Source organism: Nicotiana tomentosiformis, chromosome 10, assembly GCF_000390325.3.
Source record: "Nicotiana tomentosiformis chromosome 10, ASM39032v3, whole genome shotgun sequence".
Classification (NCBI taxonomy): Eukaryota; Viridiplantae; Streptophyta; class Magnoliopsida; order Solanales; family Solanaceae; genus Nicotiana; species Nicotiana tomentosiformis.
Window position 1 is genome coordinate 20,069,680 of NC_090821.1, and position 19,697 is coordinate 20,089,376.

The 19,697-nt window shown below is 39.6% G+C and overlaps 1 protein-coding gene and 1 long non-coding RNA gene across 4 annotated transcripts; both read left to right on the plus strand.

Annotated features, from left to right (window-relative positions):
- The first annotated feature begins 10,175 nt into the window (after positions 1 to 10,175).
- Positions 10,176 to 11,880, plus strand: LOC104095202 (uncharacterized). Its single transcript, XR_011411532.1, has 3 exons — positions 10,176 to 10,884; positions 11,148 to 11,213; positions 11,297 to 11,880. It is a non-coding gene; the product is annotated as an uncharacterized lncRNA (long non-coding RNA).
- Positions 11,881 to 14,916: 3,036 nt separating this feature from the next.
- LOC104095203 (uncharacterized) lies at positions 14,917 to 18,217 on the plus strand. 3 transcript variants are annotated; one of them, XR_004506776.2, is made up of 4 exons: positions 14,917 to 16,355; positions 16,448 to 17,389; positions 17,460 to 17,633; positions 17,738 to 18,217. XR_004506776.2 is itself a non-coding variant. In XM_070187451.1 (4 exons), exons 1-2 carry the CDS (start codon positions 16,191 to 16,193, stop codon positions 16,610 to 16,612), a joined length of 330 nt encoding a protein of 109 aa, XP_070043552.1. In that variant the 5' UTR covers positions 14,917 to 16,190; the 3' UTR covers positions 16,613 to 17,389; positions 17,460 to 17,633; positions 17,779 to 18,217. The 3 variants fall into 3 exon arrangements, 1 of the variants encoding a protein (XP_070043552.1); XR_686081.4 differs by having other exon boundaries at positions 17,764 to 18,217; XM_070187451.1 differs by having other exon boundaries at positions 17,779 to 18,217.
- The last annotated feature ends 1,480 nt before the right edge of the window (positions 18,218 to 19,697 follow it).

The following is a 19,697-nucleotide window of genomic DNA, read 5'->3' on the forward strand; positions in this document are numbered from 1 at the left end:
AGCATGAGATATTAAAAAAAGACGGCCAGCGTGCCGAGAATGAAATTACAATAGAGGCCACTAGTGCCAATGAAATGAAGAGAAGTGTAAAAGACATTGAAATGAGCTGTAAATTATTTAAATAATAAATGCCATAGGAGTATCATTTAGTCACCGAGGAAGGGTAGGTTGAAATGACCTAATCCCGAAACTAATTGTGCCGGTGTAGGAGTGAGTGAGAGGTAAAATCCCCGTGTGAGGTGGTGCGAGTTTTCCCCGAATATGGGATGAGATTGATGTGTTGAGATAAATCTCCTTAAGTGGGATGAGATGATTGATAGCGGAATGTGAGGTGACGTTGACCCACACGGCATTGTGGTGAGACGGCTTAGCCGATCGGGCTGAGATCGGATGCCATGCTGCGCACATGGTGGTATTGTGAGTGGACGTCTCAGGGTGAGACAGCTTAGCCGATCGGGCTGAAATCGGACTCCGTGCTAAAAGCACAGTGGTGTATCGGTACTAAAGATCTCCCAATTTAAAATATTGAAACTTGCTTGAAATTTATTCTTTCTTCTCACTTGCTACTTTAATATTGATGAGGCCCTCATTGATTTCATATTTCTTTATCATTGTACTGTTACTCATTCTATTGAGGGGGTGTTTAGTTTTCATACTAGTACAATTCCATATGTACTAACATCCCTTTTGCCGGGGGCGCTACATCTTTATGGATGCAGGTGGTTCCACAACGGGCGGCATTGTGCAGTGATAGCAGTACACCCTCTCCTCAGCTGGTTTGGTGAGCCCCACTTCATTTCGGGTGTCCTGTATCTTTTGTCCTTTGTACATAATAGATGGGGCCTTGTCGTCGGCACTGTCATAACACTCTTTGGTTTCTGTTAGACGCTTCGTAGACACGGTGTAGGTTGTATATTGGTGTTGGAAAAGTCAAACTAAAAATGTTGTATTTGTATCACATGTTACACTTCAAACTATGAATGTTTAATGTATTTTGAGGCTTAAAAATGGAGTAACCAATGGTAATGAAATGGTGTTGTTCGCGTGACCTTATTGTCTAATTAATGAAATGTATCTTCTCTTTATTTTTGGGTGAGTCGGGTAGACGGCATTGTGCAAGCTTGCTCAATCAGGGTATCTCGGTTGAGCGTCGGTTGCGCTTCCCGAGGTCGGGGCGTGACACACATATCACAATTAACGCAAACCATCATCAATCCTAAGGGGTAATTCCCCCACACAAAGTTAGACAACACACTTACCTCCAAACACGCTAACTCAAACCACTAGTAAGCCCTTCCCTCGATTATCCAACTCCAAACGGCTCAAATCTAGCCAAAATAACTTCATACCATAAATATAAACTATAGGAAACTATTTTGAACAATAAAGTTACGATCTTTATAAAGAAATAAAAAGTCAACTCAAAAGGTCAACCCGGGCCTGCGTCTTGGAATCCAACCAAAATTACAAAATCCGAACACCCATTCGATAACGAGTCCAAACATATAAGAATTACTCAAATCCGACCTTAAATCGCCTTTCAAATCCCCAAAATTTAGCCTAAGAAGTTTTCACAATTTTCCCAAAATTTTCAACTCAAATCACTAATTAAATGATGAAAATAACAATGGATTTGTGTAATATAACAAAAACCAAGTTAGAATCTCTTACCCCAAATATTTTCTTGAAAATCTCCCAAAACATCGCCACAAACCGAGCTCTCTAGGTCCAAAATCGATAATGAAATCAAACCCTCGAACTTAGGCCTTTTTTGCCCAGTGAATCCGCATTTGCGGTCACTCAGTCGCATAGGTGACGCCACACCTGCGGAAAATCCATTGCAGGTGCGGTTCCAACTTAAACCCTAAGGTTCCGCTTCTGCGGACAATTGCTCGCACCAGCGAGCCTATTTCTGCGGAGAAAATGACTGAACTTGCGGTCCTGCCCAAGGCCTCCCTCTAAATTCCGCTTCTGCAAAAGCAAGTCCGCGCCTGCGGAGGCGCACCAGTGCCCAAGTGTTCATACCTGCGAGCCCAGACCTGGGCTTCCCCTCTCCGCTTCTTCACTTCACCACTCACACCTGCGAGTCCACACCTGCGGCAAATCCCTCCACAGGTGCGATGACATCAGAAGGCTGGAACTTCAGCAAAGAGACTAAGTCTAAATTTGATACGGATTCAATCTGAATCACACCCGAAGCCCCCGAGACCCCGTCCGAATATACCAACAAGTTTCAAAACACATAACGGACCTACTCGAGGCCAAAAATCACATAAAACAACATCGATTCTACAAATCGCAACCCAATTCAAGCCTATTGAGACTATGAACTTCCGAATTCCAAAACTAATGCCGATTCATACCAAAACAACTCCGATTGACTTCAAATTTTGCACACAAGTCATAAATGATATGACAGACCTATTCCAACTTCCAAAATCGGAATCGGAATCTGACCTTGATATCAATAAAGTCAACTGCCAATCAAACTTTCCAACCTTCCAAACCTTCAACTTTTTAACTTTCGCCAATTCAAGCCGAAACGACCAACGGACCTCCAAATCAACATCCGGACACGCTCCTAAGTCCAAATCGCCATACAGAGCTATTAGAACCATCAAAACTCCATTCCGGAGTTGTCTACACAAAAGTCAAACTACGGTCAATTATTTCAACTTAAAGCTCCAACTTAGGAACTATGTATCCCATTTCACTCCAAAACTCACCCCGAACCAAAACCAGACACCCTGGCTAGTCACATAACCATAATACAACATAGAGGAGGCAATAAATATGAGATCAGGGCTAAAATACTCAAAACGATCGTTCGGGTCGTTACAAAGGCTTCCGAAGACAGTGATAAGAATAATATTAGAGAGAAAATAAAGTATTATTTAGCTTGAGAATAATGTGTAGCATAAGTTTTGCCAGAGATTTTGTGTCTACAATGGTTATTGAAACTCCTATTTATAGCTATACCCTGAAAACAAGATTCTAGAATCAAGCCTCTCTTAAATGACAATAATGGGTTCATTGATGAATATGTAATGGCAGGCCATGAATGCCAACATTCTCTGCAACGGCTACATATTTAATACTGAGGAATATTTTTCATTAAATTTCATCCGATGACAAACATCAGTTTGCCTCTGTTGACTGCGTTTTCTTTGGGATCTACCCGATACCAACCAAAGTTGTTGTCTTCGGTCTTGATTCCCACTCGCTTCATCTTCCGTATACCTCCGATTTCACGTGTCATGTAATCATTCAAGCATTTAATATAAACTAATTTTACCCTATACAGATAGTCCCCTTCTTTCCGGTGACACATCTTTGTATCATTAGGAAGTTGGTAAAGATTTCTTTCTTGGCGGGAATTTTCTGAACCCTTCTAAAAAGTTTCTGATACTTGATAAGACACACGTCTCCTCGCATTTAATACCCCGAACACGTGTTACTCCACGACTCAGAAATATTATTTCCCGTTCTCGAGGTAATCATGACCATGATTTTAGCCGCCTATACCTTTACTTATACGCATCATTCCTCTTCTTTTACTTATAACAACTTCGTAAGCTTCCTTAAGTTCTTTGCACTTAACTTCCTTCTGCTTTCACCTCTCTTTGATCTTCTTCAAAAAACTCTTATCATCTTCTTATCGCTATGGCTTCTTATGCTAATTCTTTCAATAACTCTGGTCTTCTCTTCGGTAGAGGCCCGAAGAGGAATAAAGATAAGGAGGTTGATGTTGATGTTGATCCTCCCGCGGTGAGCACCATCATCCCTAAACATCTAAACACTGCCAAAGATTCGAAGAGAAGTTCCCCACTTCAAACCCTCGAACTTGGGCTGTTGGTAAATACCCCTCCTCTATTTGCCCTTCCAGTATTCCTGCTATGAAAAAAGATTGTGATTGCCATGCCTTAAATATCATTGCTCCTGACCTGGTGGAGCGAGTGACCTTCACTAAGAAGGGTTTTACGTATGTTTACATATATTTCTTAACTTTGGGTCTGTTTTCTTTGAGCAGGGGACTTGACCCCGTGATTTTGGAATTGTGCCACCGGTACCATGTCTGTTTGGCTCAGGTGAGCCCTTCGGTGTGGCGAACGTTGGCATGTATGCGGCGGTTGTGCCTAGAAACGAAGGAACCCCTTACCTTGGCTCATATGATGAACCTCTACTCCCCCAAAATCTTTCATGGAGGAGTAATAAACTTCAGCAAGCGTGGCCACCATGCTTTGCTTACCAGCATGGATGACGAAAATGATTGTGGATGGATGAAGCCATTTATCGTTATTGCTACTAGGGATATCATCCTCGCCACAACTCCATCTTTCCCCGAATCCTGGAATCATTCATGTAAGTTCAAAATCTACCTCTTTCTCAGAAAAAGATTGTCCTGTGTTATTATTAACCCTTTTTCTCTCGTTATTTTAGCTACTCGGTCGACACCAACAAGGGTTGAAGGCCTGGACCGATGGGTTCAGAAGATTCTGGATATCACTACGCCAGAGACCCGCCGGCGGAAATAGTTGGCCCCCAAGTACGGGTGGAGGGCCAAGAACCACGGTAAACTGACTCTTCCTTCGTTCCACCTTTGTACATAAGAAAATCTGTTAATCCTGCCTATTGTTTGATTCAGGTCTCCCGCAGGGTTCTGTTTCCATCCCTGAAGAGGATGTTTTGGTCGATTCGGCTGAGGCTGCGAGGTTGTTACAGGAGGCTCTCACCTGAACTGGTGCCCTCGAGTCCGCTTCCGATACAGGTGCTTCTTCTCGGAGTCCCCAACCAGAGAACAAGCAACCATAAAGGCGGCATTCTTCCTCAGCCAGGGGTAAAAAAAAAAGAAAATAAAGAAGACCACGCCCGAGCCAACCGCATCCATTGTGGTCATTGTTTATGAAGGGAAGGCCAGTGATGAAGAGTCTTCCCTTCAAAGGAAACAACGATCTTCATCAGCTCAATAGAATGCTCAATTCGGAGAGCTTAGAACCCCAACCGAGGGCGATGTCCAAGCGCTCTAGGGAGAATTTGACTTAGTGGAGAATGTTGATTCTCCCTTTCTGGTCCTAGTTACTGCTTCCGGTACTATGAGGTCGAGTACCGAGCCTCTTCTGCCTTCGGTTGGTGAGCAACCAACAAACATCACTACCTCTACCACAATTGCTTCTCGACCTACAACACCATCAGCCTCATCTCCATTTACACCAACTGTTCCTTCCTCACTAGCAACTGCTACATCTCCCCCACCGGCCACAGATGCCCGAGAGGAGGATGTCCCACCTCCCCAGCCCCCTGACCACCAGAATTTGAGGCAAATTATTCACCCCCTTCTGCGTCCCCAAAGGAAGAGGGGTGTCTCTCTCTCGCTGTCAAAGGAGTGCCATCTTCTGTCCAGGCCGATGGAACTCGCCAATTATCTGAAGCTACTGGCTTCAAGGAAAGATAAGAAGAAGATACACTCTCTTTCAGGGGAGTGTATGTTACATAACGCCATGCACAATGCAGCAGCGATATTTTACTTGTTCTTTTTACTACTTTTTTATTTGTCTATAAAAACAGGGTTACTAACTTCGATATTTGTTTTACATGCCAACTTCCTCGCTTTCGAGGGCCTTCAGAGATTGTTCCTTGACAAAGAAGGACTTATGTCAGAGCGGGATCAACTTTTGGTCGAGAGGAACCAACTCGTCGCGCGCCTCCCGATAGTAGAAGCGAAAGCTACTGAGGCAAGTGATCTTGAGGTCTGGCTACATCTTAGCGAGCAGGAGGTAGTGGCCCTTAGTCAAGAAGCTTCTCAATTAAATGTTCAATTCCAATAGGCTAAGGCTAAGTGGTCTAAAGTTCAAGATGACGTGTTTGCTGTTGTCGAGCGTGGGTCTGCCTCCATTGAGTGAGTGAATAACTTGAGGCAACTTTGAACTCCAAAGCTAAAGATGTTGTTGCTGCCGAGGAGAAGCATGCCCAGATAGAAGATAGGTACAAGAAGATCATGGATCAAAATAAGGTTCACATAACTACGATCCGTGATCTCGATCTTAGCCTCAGCGCCATGAGATCCGAGTGGGTTGGTTTTTTGACCGAGGTTGATAGGCTCAAAGTAAAACTTTAGCACCAAGGGGATTCCCTCATTTTTGAAAAACATACTCTATGTACCATCAGCAGTAATACCTTTTGAGGTGAGTCACGTTCCAGTTGCTCGGTAATTTAACTCCGTCTTGGTTCTCTAGTTCGTATGACCCTTTTACGGTGACATTTGAAACTCGGTAGGGACCTTCCCATGTTGGACCCAACTTTCCTGCATTGAGCTCCCGGGTGTTCTGAGTCATTTTCCTCAAAATCAAGTCTCTCACTTTAAAATAGCGGAGATTGGCCCTCTGGTTATAGTATTTTTTCCATCCTTTGTTTCTGATCCACCATTCTTATATACGCCAAGTCCCTGTGTTCGTCAAGTAGCTCCAGTTTAACCAACAATGTCTTATTATTTGCTTTTTAATCCACTCGGAAGCATCGCAAGGTTGGTTCTCCTACTTCCATTGGGATCAGAGCCTCTACGCCGTATACGAGAAAGAAAGGTGACTCCCCCGTGCTTTACTTGGCCGTCATTCGGTATGCCCACAACACTCTCGGTAACTCTTCAAGCCATTTTCCCTTGGTTGTTTCCAACCTCTTTTTGAGATTTTGAATAATTACCTTATTGGTTGATTCCACCTGCCCATTTGCACTCAGATGGTATGGTGAAGATGTGATTCTTTTAATTTTTAGGTCTTCAAGAAATTTTGTGACTTTGGAGCCTATGAATTGTGGTCTATTCTTGCACACAATCTCCTTCGGTATTCCAAACCGACAAATTATGTTTTCCCACAGGAAATCGACCACTTCGCGTTCACTGATCTTTTGTTAAGGACCTACTTCAACCCATTTAGTGAAGTAATCAGTTAAAATTAAAAGAAATATTACCTTCCCGGGGTCCGGTGGCAGCAGCCCGACTATATCTGTCCCCCATTTGATTTCAATGATCTCGGAGTCTAGCCCCCGGGCCAGTTCAAGTCCTGCAATCAAAGCCTCATACTCGGCTTCATTGTTAGTCAAGGGAACAGTTTTTAGGCCTGCCTCAGGGTCTCTCCCAAGGGAGTGATTAAGACTGCCCCGAGCCCAGACCTTTTCACGTTGGAAACTCTATCTGTGAACTAGGTCCAAACTCCTGATGTCATTTCTGACACCATCACTGCCTCTTTTGCAGCCAGAGGTAGCAACCCGGGACTGAAATTGGCCACAAAGTTGGCCAAAACTTGTGACTTGATCGCAGCCCTAGTCTTATATTCAATATTAAATTCACTAATTTCAATTGCCCATTTGGCTAGTTAACCTGACAACTCAAGTTTGCGAAGGACATTTCGCAGGGGAAAAGTTGTCACCACGGTTATCGGGTGGCACTGAATATAAGGCCTAAGCTTTCGAGAGACGATTATGAGAGCTAAGGCCAGTTTTTTGAGGTGCGAATAACAAGTTTCCGCTCCCGACAAAATTTTGCTGACATAATAGATAGAAGATTGCGTACCTGCGTCCTCCCAAACTAGAATGGAACTTACCGTTACCTCCAAAACCGTTAAGTATATCAGGAACTATTCGCCTTCCTCTGGTTTTGATAGTAGCGGAGGTCTTGATAGGTAACGTTTCATATCTTTTAAGGCTAGTTGGCATTCTGGAGTCCATTCGAAGTTGTTCTTCTTCTTCAGAAGTGAGAAGAAGTGATGACATTTTTCCGAAGACCGATAAATGAACCTGCTTAGAGCGGCTAATCTTTCAGTTAGCCTTTGGACTTCCTTCACGCTTGTCAGCTGGTCTGGGATGTCCTCGATGGCTTTGATCTTATCGGGATTTACCTCGATCCCTCTCTATGACACCAGGAAACACAAAACTTTACCGGAGCTAACTTCGAACGCGCATTTTTCGGGGTTGAGCTAACTGCCTCAATTTCTTCCAAATTGGACTTTGGTTTGTTCTCAAAATTCTCTACTTCTTTGACAATTTCCTCAGGTATTATATTATCTTCCAAATCTTCCGCATCACTTTCCTTATGTTGCGTTATCTCATTACATGTCACAGTCCTGGATGTGTTTTAAATGGTCACCTGCATACAAAGACTTGACTATCATATCATCTATGTATACTTCCATTGCTTTACCTATTTATTTTTCGAACATCTTATTCACGAGCCTCCAGTAAGTGGCTCCGGCGTTTTTAAGCCCGAAGGGAATCACATTGTAGCAATATTTGCCAAAGTTCGTTATGAACGAAGATTTTTCCTGATCCTCCGGGTTCATCTTAATTTGATTGTACCCGGAATAGGCAAAGAGGAAACTCATTAACTCATGTCCGTCCGTTGCATCAACCATTTGATCAATGTATGGCAATGAAAATGAGTCTTTCGGGCACGCCTTATTCAAATCTTTATAATCTATGCACATTCGAAATTTATTATTCTTTTTCGGAACTATGACTACATTACTTATCCAGTCAGGATACTTTACCTCCCGAATTAAACCGATGTCAAGTAATCGGGTTACTTCTTCTTTAACAAATTTGTTTCTGACCTCGGCTATTGGGCGCTTCTTCTGCCGTACCAGTGGGATGCTTGGGTCCAGGCTTAGCTTGTGCATGACCACCTCTAGCGGGATACCTGTCATATCCGCGTGCGACCATGCGAAATAATCAATGTTAGTTTTAAGAAAATCAATAAATCCTGACCTGAGCTCGGGGTTGAGTCCTGTCCCTAAGTAGAATTTTCTCTCAAGTAATTTCTCGGACAAAGCCACTTGTTCGAGTTCTTCTATCGTGGACTTGGTCGCTTTTATTTCTTCTGATACCTGAAAATATCTTGGTACATGGTGGGATTCCGACGACTCCTCCCCTATGTTATCTTCATTCGGTTCGGGAGCAGGCGTCGGTTCCTGTAATTACTATGTGTCGAGTTCCTTCCCTTTACTGCTAAAAATCGATATTGCGTTCATTTCTCTTGCTACCGGTTGATCTCCACTTATTTGTTTGGTTCCCTCTGGAGTTGGGAATTTCAGCAGTTGGTGATATGTCGATGGTACGGCCTTAATCTCATGTAGCCATGGTCTGCCAAGAATTATGGTGTAGCCCATGTCGTAGTCCACTACTTCAAATAAGGTAGTCTTCATGATCCCTTCGGTGTTTGTGGGCAACAAGATCTCCCCTCGGGTTGTCACACTTGCTAAGTTGAACCCGGCGAGGAGCTTTGTTGCCGGATCGATGCTTCCGGTTAGCTTGGCTTGTTCCAACACTCTCCATTGAATGATGTTAGCTGAACTTCCCGGGTCAACCAAAACACGTTTAATTTTGAAATCTAGAACATTAAAAGAAATTACCAGGGCGTCGTTGTGCAGCAGAAGAAGTCCATCGGCATCCTCTTCCGTAAAGGTGATGTCGTCTTCGGTGACTTCCCAGAGTCTCTTGCTATGAGTCACTGATACCTTTGTCTTCTTGGCGGCCGAGAATGTTACACCGTTGATCTCATTCCCCCCGAAAATCATGTTGATAGTTAGTCGAGGAGGGTCTTCTCTTATCCTTGAGGGTTCTGCATTATCTTGACTGCGGCTGTAATTGTTCTTGGCCTTGTCGCTTAGGAATTCCCTGAGATGGTCGTTCTTCAACAGCGTTGGCACCTCCCCGCGCAGATGTTGGCACTTCCCAGTTCGTTGGCCATTAGTCTGATGATATTCGCACCACAAATTAGGATCCCCCTGGTTGGGATCGGATCTCATTGGCCCCGGGAACCGTGCTTCCTTGATGTTTCTCATTGCCGATACCAGCTCCAGTATGCTAACATTGAAATTATACTGTGACAGCCTGGGATAAGTGCAATCTCGGGAACTCGATACCTCGTTGTCCTGCAACTATCTCTTGTTCTGGCTGCGGTCAGTTCTTTTATCAGGAGCGAACCTATCCGCTCACCGGAACCCTTTGTTGTCGCACCCTTCGGCCCTCTCGTAGGGCAAGAATCAGCCCTTGGAAGATCGCCGATCCGCATCAAATTATCTTTTAATTTATCCTTGTTCCTTTATCGATCCCGACCCTTAGTTGATGTCGGGAATCTGGTGGACAAGGTAGCTCTAATATCACATAGAAGAAAATTAAATCAAAAGACCTACAAACAAAGAAAATTGACTTGAAGAACCTACAATCTCTTGGAATCATATAGAATAAAGTTTTTTCGAAAGACCTAAAAAAAAGTTGACTCAAAGAACCTACAATCTCTTGGAATCTGTATAGATTTAGCGAAAAGAAGAACACAATGGAAGAAGAATATTCATACAGGCAAGACCAACTAGTTGGTAATGGGATGAAGCTTAGTCATGTTTGTAAACTTACTAAGTCCAACTTTTGCTTAGAGATTTTATATCTTGTTACATATTTTTATGTCATTCGAAAATAAAGAGAACCTCAAGTAGAGTAACTAAAGTATTGAACATTAGAATGAAACGTGTTCAAAAGGAGCAATACGGAAAGTGAGGGTTCATATAGCCGACACCAACTAGCTTTAGATCGAGGCATAGTAATTGCTGCGAACTACCTGGCGGCCTTACTGGGCCATGACTGTCTTCATTGTTTTGATGTCTGGGTGTCAAAGCTAGTGTTGTAGTTCTAGTTTTGTATTTGTCAATGCTTAAAAGCTTTAGTAGTTCACATGTGTTAAAGTGCAAAACTAAGGATTACTGCTTACTTTCTCTATTACATTATTTCCAGGAAAAATCCGAAGTTGGTACTGGTTCTCTGAGTATGCATTAATGGTCTACAGCATGTCTAGAAATAGATACTGTGAAAGAATTGGCAGACAACATAAAAGCAATCATGGTAATGCATCACAAACTTTACTTTTGCAAGGAAAAACTTTTGGTAGTAGTCACATCTTTTTGAGCTGTCATTCTCTGCTATTTCTATTTCTCATCCAAGGGCACCTTGCAGGACATGTTTCCATTTTCATTATTGGTAACATCGGATATAGTTGTCCTCTGATTATCTATTACAGATTAGTTTAGATAGATTCTATGCATTGACTTTTTTCTTAATGTTGTTCCCCCTTATGGTTCTGTTATGCTTTTTGCATGTGGTGTCAGTTATATACGTAGTTGATCTGAGAAGGGCTGTTTATTACCAGAAGTTCCACGATCCTGATTGCAGAGGTTAATGATATTCTTGTTTCCTTCATCAGTTAAACCTTTTGGCTAAAAAAAGACTGACCAGTCGCCTTTATTGATGTTAAAAGGCTACCGATCTCCCTTGCGACCTGTCCCGGATAATGTTATACCTCATTCATCCATTTCCGTCAATCTTCCTGGACATAATTTGGATTGGGAGCAGCCAACTGTAAACAGTGACGAAAGCATTTTCAGCAGCTGCAAGAAAGAATGGTAGCTTGAAGCCATAAGAGTTGCAGACAGCGTTGAGAACGTACAAAAAACATTGAATCTTACTGAGGTTGTTTATCTTCACCTTCCAACTTCATGTTGTGGATTTTATTTTTAGATATACATTTTTTATTTCTAGGAACAGTAGCTTCCACAGGTGTGACTTCTCATCATGGAGATTTCCAGTTCCAGTTAGTTGGCGTTACTGGTTTCCCCGACCACATCACACTGTGTATGTCCTGTTAACTGATGGCCTCTCAATTTTGTCTATTATCCAGCAAAGCAGTGCTTGGTGGAAAGCTAAATATATATGTGTTGCTACATTCCAAGTTTGTACATGCATTGTGGTGCTCAAACGAGTTTGAATGTTAAGACTTCTATTAATCGATAAAGGCCTGAAAATTTTATAAAAATCAAGGAATATCACAACCTTCTATATCAATTTGATTCGTGTGCCCGACAGATCTCTTATTTCTGTTTAGTCTGAGATTTGCTCAAACTAATTTGTCCGAAACTGTGTTAAAGGAGAGGAAAATGTTGGGTGCATGGTGAATTTTTCTCTTGAATATGTGCTTTTGTCTCCAGAAAATGCGGAAACGAGGTAAATCTATTGCTATTTCGTTTCAAGACCCGAGGACAAATATACTGGAAAAGGTAAGTATAATTAACATATCCAGTAAGTAGAAAGTTGCATATAATAGTTAAATATTAGTTTAAGCTATCTTGTAAATGCCATGCATTTTGAATTGGAGATTTTTATTTTATTTTCGAGTATTATGTAGACTTGAAAGATAGAATTTACACATTCTGGCTCCAAACAATAGTAATTGCATCTTAGAAGCGCTTTTAGGTTTCTATTTGCTTATTGTTTAGCTAAGATAAATCAAAGATAATTGAAGTGAGTCCATTAATTTTCATCACTCAATTTAGAACTTTTTAAATTTCTAAAAATAAAAAAGCATAAAATTTGGCCAAATTTTCGTATAAAAGGCCCCTGTTTTCAAGCTTCCTTCATTTGGTCTCCTCCTTTTAGTTCGAACACGAAAAATAGCATCATTTTCTTCAAATTATCTAGTTTAAATTTTTTGAGCAATTTAATATCAAATTTTAGCTAAACCATAAGACCAAACTTGTTTCACTCTCTCCAATTTAGGCAACAATCCCCCCCCCCCCCCCCTCTAGTATACGATATATATACATTGCTTATACACCGTTTATAATAATGTTGGTGGTTTAATGGTGTTTATTGGTCGAGATTGAGGTTGGAGCTTCAGACATACTTTTTGCAGTTTCGTGAGATATTCGTGGTATTATTTAGCTGTTTAACATTTTTTATTACTTAGTTATTAGCACACATAGTCTGGGCAGGACTTCTCACTTGTTAGCTAACAGCTCTATATTTCTATACTACTGAGCTAGTACTAGGTAAGATGGGTGGTTGATGCACCACAAGAGGCGGGTCTAACATGCAACCAACACTCCGAAGATGAGTAAAGTATATGGGTGAGCGGACCCAATGCACCATAGCAGTTATCAATAGCTTTACAGATTTCAGCAGTAATTAGACTTTAGGTGTGTACCTGGGTTTATGATATCTATTCAATTTCATACTTGTATATTGCTTGTACCTGTTATTCTTTATATTACTTTTATGCATTACCAATGATTTCTAAAGACATGTCCTATGGGTAAGATGAGAGGGCGAGTGTGTGATCTTGCTGAGCCTTTTAAACTCACAATTATACGAAGGTCTTCTAGAAGTGATCGAGTTGTTGAACAATTGTCATGACTTAAAATTCTATCAAGGTCGTGATGACACATGTTTACCCGTAAAATGGTACATTTGAATTTGTAACGTGGTTTATAGACAAGCGAATCGATTTGATCTCAAAATGATAAATAAATTAAATAAAATACAAGACTTGCGTTGAATTTGAGATAAAGGGGAAATCCAGGAAAGAGTTCTTTTGGTTTTGTGTTGAGAGATGAATATGGTGATGTCCTGCATGCAAAGGAAAGGAGATCCGTGAGGGTACTAACACTGAATCTGAAGCTGTGGCTATTTTAGAAGCACTGAAGTACTGTGTGCACCATGGTTACACACACATTATACTGCAAACTGATTCCATACTGTTGAAGAATGTGGTGGAGGGAATTTGGACTGTGCCATGGATAATTACAACACATGTAGAGGAGATCAAAGATATTATTGGGAGATACAACATAAGGATATTGCATATTATGAGAGAGGGAAATAAACTGGCTGACTATTTAGCTAATTACGCACTAGATATAGGTAATTTTGAGGCTGACTGTTTCTCACAATTGGAGGTACAAGGACGAAGATTGGTGAATGATGATAAATTACAATGTCCTTATTTGAGAGTGAATGTTACAAAGAAATAGGAGGAATGGATGATAGGCGTACAAGGAGAAGAAGAAGCAGTCATGATCATCATCCTCGAATCTATACAGAGGAGAGGATAATGATTCTGTTTTACACTAACTCTTTTTATTTTTTTGCAGGAAAAATTACAGTTTCCATGCCTTATCTTTTGAATAACCTTCAACTGGTGGTATTAGTACTAGATACTCATTCCATTGGAGGGAACCAAGGATAGGCAAAAACATACAAGCAAGGATGATTACCAAGAGGCTAGGAGCTGAATTACTTACTGTTACCTTCAACTTTCGAAGGTTAGATTTTACATTTAACTACCCTAGTATTCAATCCAACAAGCTGTAGTTCAGCTCCATTGATGTGAAGATAAAACTGACACTACAAAGAGAAGCACTGCCCAGATTTTCTCTATAAGGAATCAATGAAGATCACGCGCAATTTTGTTCAAAAAGGCTGTCATCATCCATTTTTGTTCAGTGGAATCGATGTATGTTGCGTGTAGTTTTGCAGTATTTCTTGAATATGCGGGTATTCACCAAGACAAAGCACACATTATGGATGTCTTTAGCTCCTCGGCTGATGGCTGGATTCAAACCAGTAATCAAGGAATTCAACAGTGTAAGCAACACCATAAAGATGGCACTAGAGAAGTGGAAATAAAATATTTCCACTGTAGCATATTGGCAAGTTACATGAAAGCGCAGAACTATGATAATCTAATCATATCTGGATTGAAGAGGAAATTGCGGGCAATGGAATACATGCATTGTTATATCAGTGACCATGACACATGCATAGCTGGGATTAATCTCGATACTATCTTATTATGGCTAGTTTTTATTAATAGCTTGTGCATAGTTCAATATGTAATATCATGGTTAAGATCACTACTCAACTATGGTAATAGGAGCTATGTAGTCTCAATATTTATGTTCCTATACCACGTAAAACTCATGACACTTGTAATTTTCTCTCTCTCTCTCTCTCTCTCTCTCTCTCTCTCTCTCTCTCTCTCTCTTATATATATATATATATATATATATATATATATATATAAAACTATCCCTACACACCTTGCCTAGTTGATTTTTAAAAAATCGAGATAAAGCAGCAGATAACTTTGGGGATGTGGGGCCTATTAATCAACATGTGACAAGTGGGGGAGGAGGTGGTATTGAATAAATAAAATAAGGGCAGCAGGGAATGTGACCCTATTTTTAATCCCCAACCACCAATAATTACTGCAACACCAACTATAGATCTAGATCTAGGAGAAGATGTTTTCAATGTTGTCAATGATGATATACAAGGAGAAGATGCTGTCAATGGTGATGTAGAAAATTCCAATACTTCATCTAAATCTGAATTTGAACTTTCCGATGACTATGGAAGTGATATACATGAAGAACTTAGGGTTGTGAAATAAGATCTGAAGGCTTACAATAAAAAAGGGAAAAATTAAAAGAAAGAAAAATCAGATGGGTTTATAGGTGAGGCTATTCTTGACGAAGGTTATGAAGATATTGATAAAGTTAAAAAAATTAAAAGATAAATTGAGAGGTGATGATGATGAGCCATATTATGACTCATTAGATGCAGATAGTTTTGCTAGTGAATCTGATGGTGAAGCTGTCAATGATGTTGAAGTAGGAGGAGGGAACTTGAGGGAAAGGAGAAAAAGCAATAGAGTAATATATAATCCAGATTGTGAGACGGTTATTTGGCAAATTGGTCAAGTATTTGAAAATGTGAGTAAGTTTAGAGAGGCTTTAACCGAGTATGCTGTAAAGAAAGGGGTTCAGTTGGACAAATACAAGAATGAACCAAGTAGAGTTAGGGTGAAGTGCAAGCCTGGTTGTCCTTGGATGATATTTGCTAGCAAGGAAGGTAGAAGCTCAAATTTTACAGCAAGACATATAATCCAGGGCATAAATGCCATAAGACCAATATTAATTTTCTTTGCAATTCCAAATATATGGCCAAGCATTATAAGGAGGGGATCATTTCACAACCTACCATTAACGGGTGGGAAATACAAGATCTTATGATGGAAGATTTTAATGTGTATGTGGGCAAGGCTATTTGTTTAAAGACAAAAAAATTATGTTGAAAGAGGTTATGGGAGATCATGTTGCTGAGTTTGGCAGGTTATTTGACTACAGGGATGTGCTGCTACAGACAAATCCCGGCAGCACATGTGTTGTTAAGGTTACTGAACAAGAATATGGAAAAAAGAGTTTGTAAGCTTCTATATATGCTTTGCTGCTATGAAGAAGGGGTTCACGGAGGGTTGTAGGAAGTGTATAGGGCTGGATGGTTATTTTCTAAAAGGAATATCGAAAGGCTAGTTAATGGTAGCAATTGCTAAAGATGGAAACAATCAAATATTTCCAATTGCATGGGTTATTGTTGGGACTGAGAAAAAGGATACACAGAGATGGTTTATGAGGATCTTACAAGATGACCTACAACTTGGAGATGGAACTCAGGTCACTATAATCAGTGACATGCAAAAGGTATGGCACTTTCTATTTCAGTATGATTCTGTTGATTTTTTTGAGAATCTTTTTTCTGCAGCTATTGATTATATCTGTTTTTTTTTTGCAAGGCTTGGTTAGTGTCGCTGAAGAAGTATTCCCAGCTTGTGAGCACAGAATATGTGCAAGACATATTCTATCAAATTGGTCAAAGAAGTGGAGGGGTATTGAGAGAAGAAAGAAGTTTTAGAGTTGTGTTAGAGCAACATTTGAGGCAGAGCTTAAAACCAAGCTAGATGAGTTAAATACATTAGGTCACAATATTGTTGAAGATCTTATTTCATATAATAAAGAAAGATGGTGCAAATTCTACTTCCAAGAATTCTCCAAATGTGACAGTGTGGACAATAATATGTCGGGAAGTTTCAATGCTTGGATATTGGGAGCTAGACACAAGACAATTGTGTCAATGCTAGAAGAAATTAAAGTCAAGGTCATGATTAGAGTACCTAAGATGAGGGCATTTGCTGAAACTTGGGTAGACATGATATCTCCAATGGCAATGAAGGTATTCAACACTAATGTGGAGAAGTCAATGAAGTGTAAGATTCACCTGTATTGGAATGGAGATAATGGATTTGAAATTAAGGAAGGTAAAATTAATTTTATTATTTACATGTAGAGAGGATATTGTAGCTGCAGGTCATGGCAACTGAAAGGCATTCCATGTGCACATACCATAACAACAATGCACAACAGGAGGATTGATGCATCTGAGTCAATTGCAACATGGTACAAAAAGGAGACCTATCTGCAGGCTTATTCAAACTTTATACAACCTGTCCCAGTATAATAATGTGGCTAGTTACCTCAAATCCAAAGATTGGGCCACCTGCAGTTCAAAAAATGCCTGGTAGGCCAAAGAGAAATAGAAGAAAAGAGGAAGGATAATTTAAAAGGCTGGTAAGTTATCCAAAATGGGAATAAAAATGACATGCTCTATTTTCAAGTCTAGTGCACATAATAAAAGAAGTTGTCCCTCCAGGCCAACATCCCCAACAATAACATCAGAGGTAAAACTTATCTATATTACTTTACATTGAATTGTTGGATAGATTTTTTACTTAACTTATTACCTTTTAGTGTAATGTTTCCCAACAATCATCAACCGAAAGTACACGGAAGAGAAGTGTTATTGATACTCAAGAGGGATCTACAAACAGGGAAGGTATTAAGGGAAGTAGAACTAAGTATAAGAGGCCGAAGGTTAAAGGACAAGGTGTATTTGTGTCTAAGACTGGTTATAGTTGTGTTAATGTAAGTGTTTCTACTTCTTACTCTAACTTTATTATTGCTACTATCTTTAGTTATGCTTTAGCAGTCATAAAATATCTCTTTTAATTGTAGCAAGATATGTCTAGCAACAGGGTAATTTTCACAACTGCAGTGATAAATTCTGCAGAAGTTACAAGTGATATTGGATATAAGTCCAGCAAGTCTTTGGAGTGGAAAGGAAAGCAAGCTATTACTCAAAGAGAACTCCAAATACAAAGTGCTATATACGGAGTCTAAACAAGATCAAAGGCTGTTGAAATTCAAACAAGATCACAAACGGAAACTTCTCCTTCGAAGATAACAACATAAATTTCTAAGATTAACTTAGCTAAGCTAATTTTTGTGTTAGTGTTGGTAGTATTCTATAGAAGCTTTGGTGGTGTTGCTAGTAGTATTTTGTAAGCACTTTGTGTTAGTGCTGGTAGTGATTTACAATCATTTTGTATTGGTGTTTGTAGTATCTTATAAGCACTTGTGATGCTGTCCAATTATTTTTTGTTAAATGACTCCTGCAATGTCTAAACTTCCAGTAAGGGTATAATTATTGCTTGGATGTTAGTTGCTCATCCCTTTGTCTTTCTCAAGTGTAACTGTATGGATTTATGTTTTCAGTTGAAGACCAAAGCAAACAAGAAGAAAGTGGTCATGTTAAAGTAGTTGTTGAAGTTGAGACAGTGTGGTCTTTTGTGTATAGTTTGTCCTTATCTTTTGTTTTAATCCCACCCAAGTGCTACGTACTATGTTCTCTTGATTTTCAGTTTTTTATTCTACCAATTTCACCGAATAAGATTGCTACACAATTTTTTGAAAACGTAGGTCTATAGTCTAATATTGAAACAATGTGTTTCTTGCAATTTAAAGATAAAAAACGAAAGTATTAAATTGGACCCCAACCAAAATACAACATCAAGTTACATAGCACACTGATACATAGACAAATCTTCAAAGTTTTTCTCCACTTCAACTCTTGCTCTTGTTTATTTCTCTTATTCAACAAACCCAAAATAACAACATTTGCTTGTTCTGGAAATTCTGGGTCATACCATTCGAAAAATTTACAAGCTACTCGACCTTTAACCTGTGACAATGGACGAAAATTAGAGACAAGAAAAAAATATATAATAAACCCAATAAAAATATACTAAAATTGAACCTTCTAAATAGCATTAATCTCACTATATTCATACTTTATAGTTTCTGCATCCAAGAAATCTCCTGCCGCGATTAACATTTGACCAAGAAAATTTTATACATGCTGGAGACCTACATCTACAAAGTGTATTCATCTTTAATGTGGGGTATGGTGGAGAAAAATAGGACAGAAATCTGAAAATGGGACTAAGTAATTTAACCAATAAAGAAGAAAATCAAGAATTATAGGGAATTATATGAACTTGAGTTTGGCTTCAATAGAGGATGTTATAAATAGGAAAAAGAGGGATGGTAGCCGTTGGGATGTTATTCGGGGGCCTGTTTTTGCTGTTTGAGAGCTCTCTCACGCACCATAATGCACTTAATACCACTTGCTATGCCATGTAGCTAGGGGTGTTCATAATAACCCGAAAAATCGAACCAAACTGAAAACCGACCAAACCGACCAAAAAACCGATACTTTTTAGGTTTGGTTTGGTTTTGGTTTTGAATTTTAAAAACCGATCAAATTTGGTTTAGTTTTGGTTTTAATAAAAAAAAAATAACCAAAAAAACCAAACCAAACCGACTATAGAAGTAGCAATTTATAATTATTATTACACCTATATATATGTATATTTTTATATAAAGTTTCTAAAATGTTATGGTACATATTAGTCGTTTTGTATTTTAAGTCTAGTTTTTTGCTATTACAATAATCTAATTCTTTTCCTTTACATTCTAGTTTGATTGGTAGTTTGATTTTGCTAAGTACAAGAATTATTTCATGTTAAAAATAATTAATTTTTAATTGAGTACTTAAACTATTCATCACTATTTGATTCAATTATCATCAATATATCATGGTAAATGATAGATTTCTCAAAGAGCAATTGGTTTGATAGTGTTACGTTG

Coding starts and splice junctions, on each gene's coding strand:
- LOC104095203 (XM_070187451.1), top strand. CDS start 16,191: ATGGTAGCAATTGCTAAAGATGGAAACAATCAAATATTTCCAATTGCA. Junction 16,356..16,447: donor TAATCAGTGACATGCAAAAG/GTATGGCACTTT, acceptor TTTTTTTGCAAG/GCTTGGTTAGTGTCGCTGAA.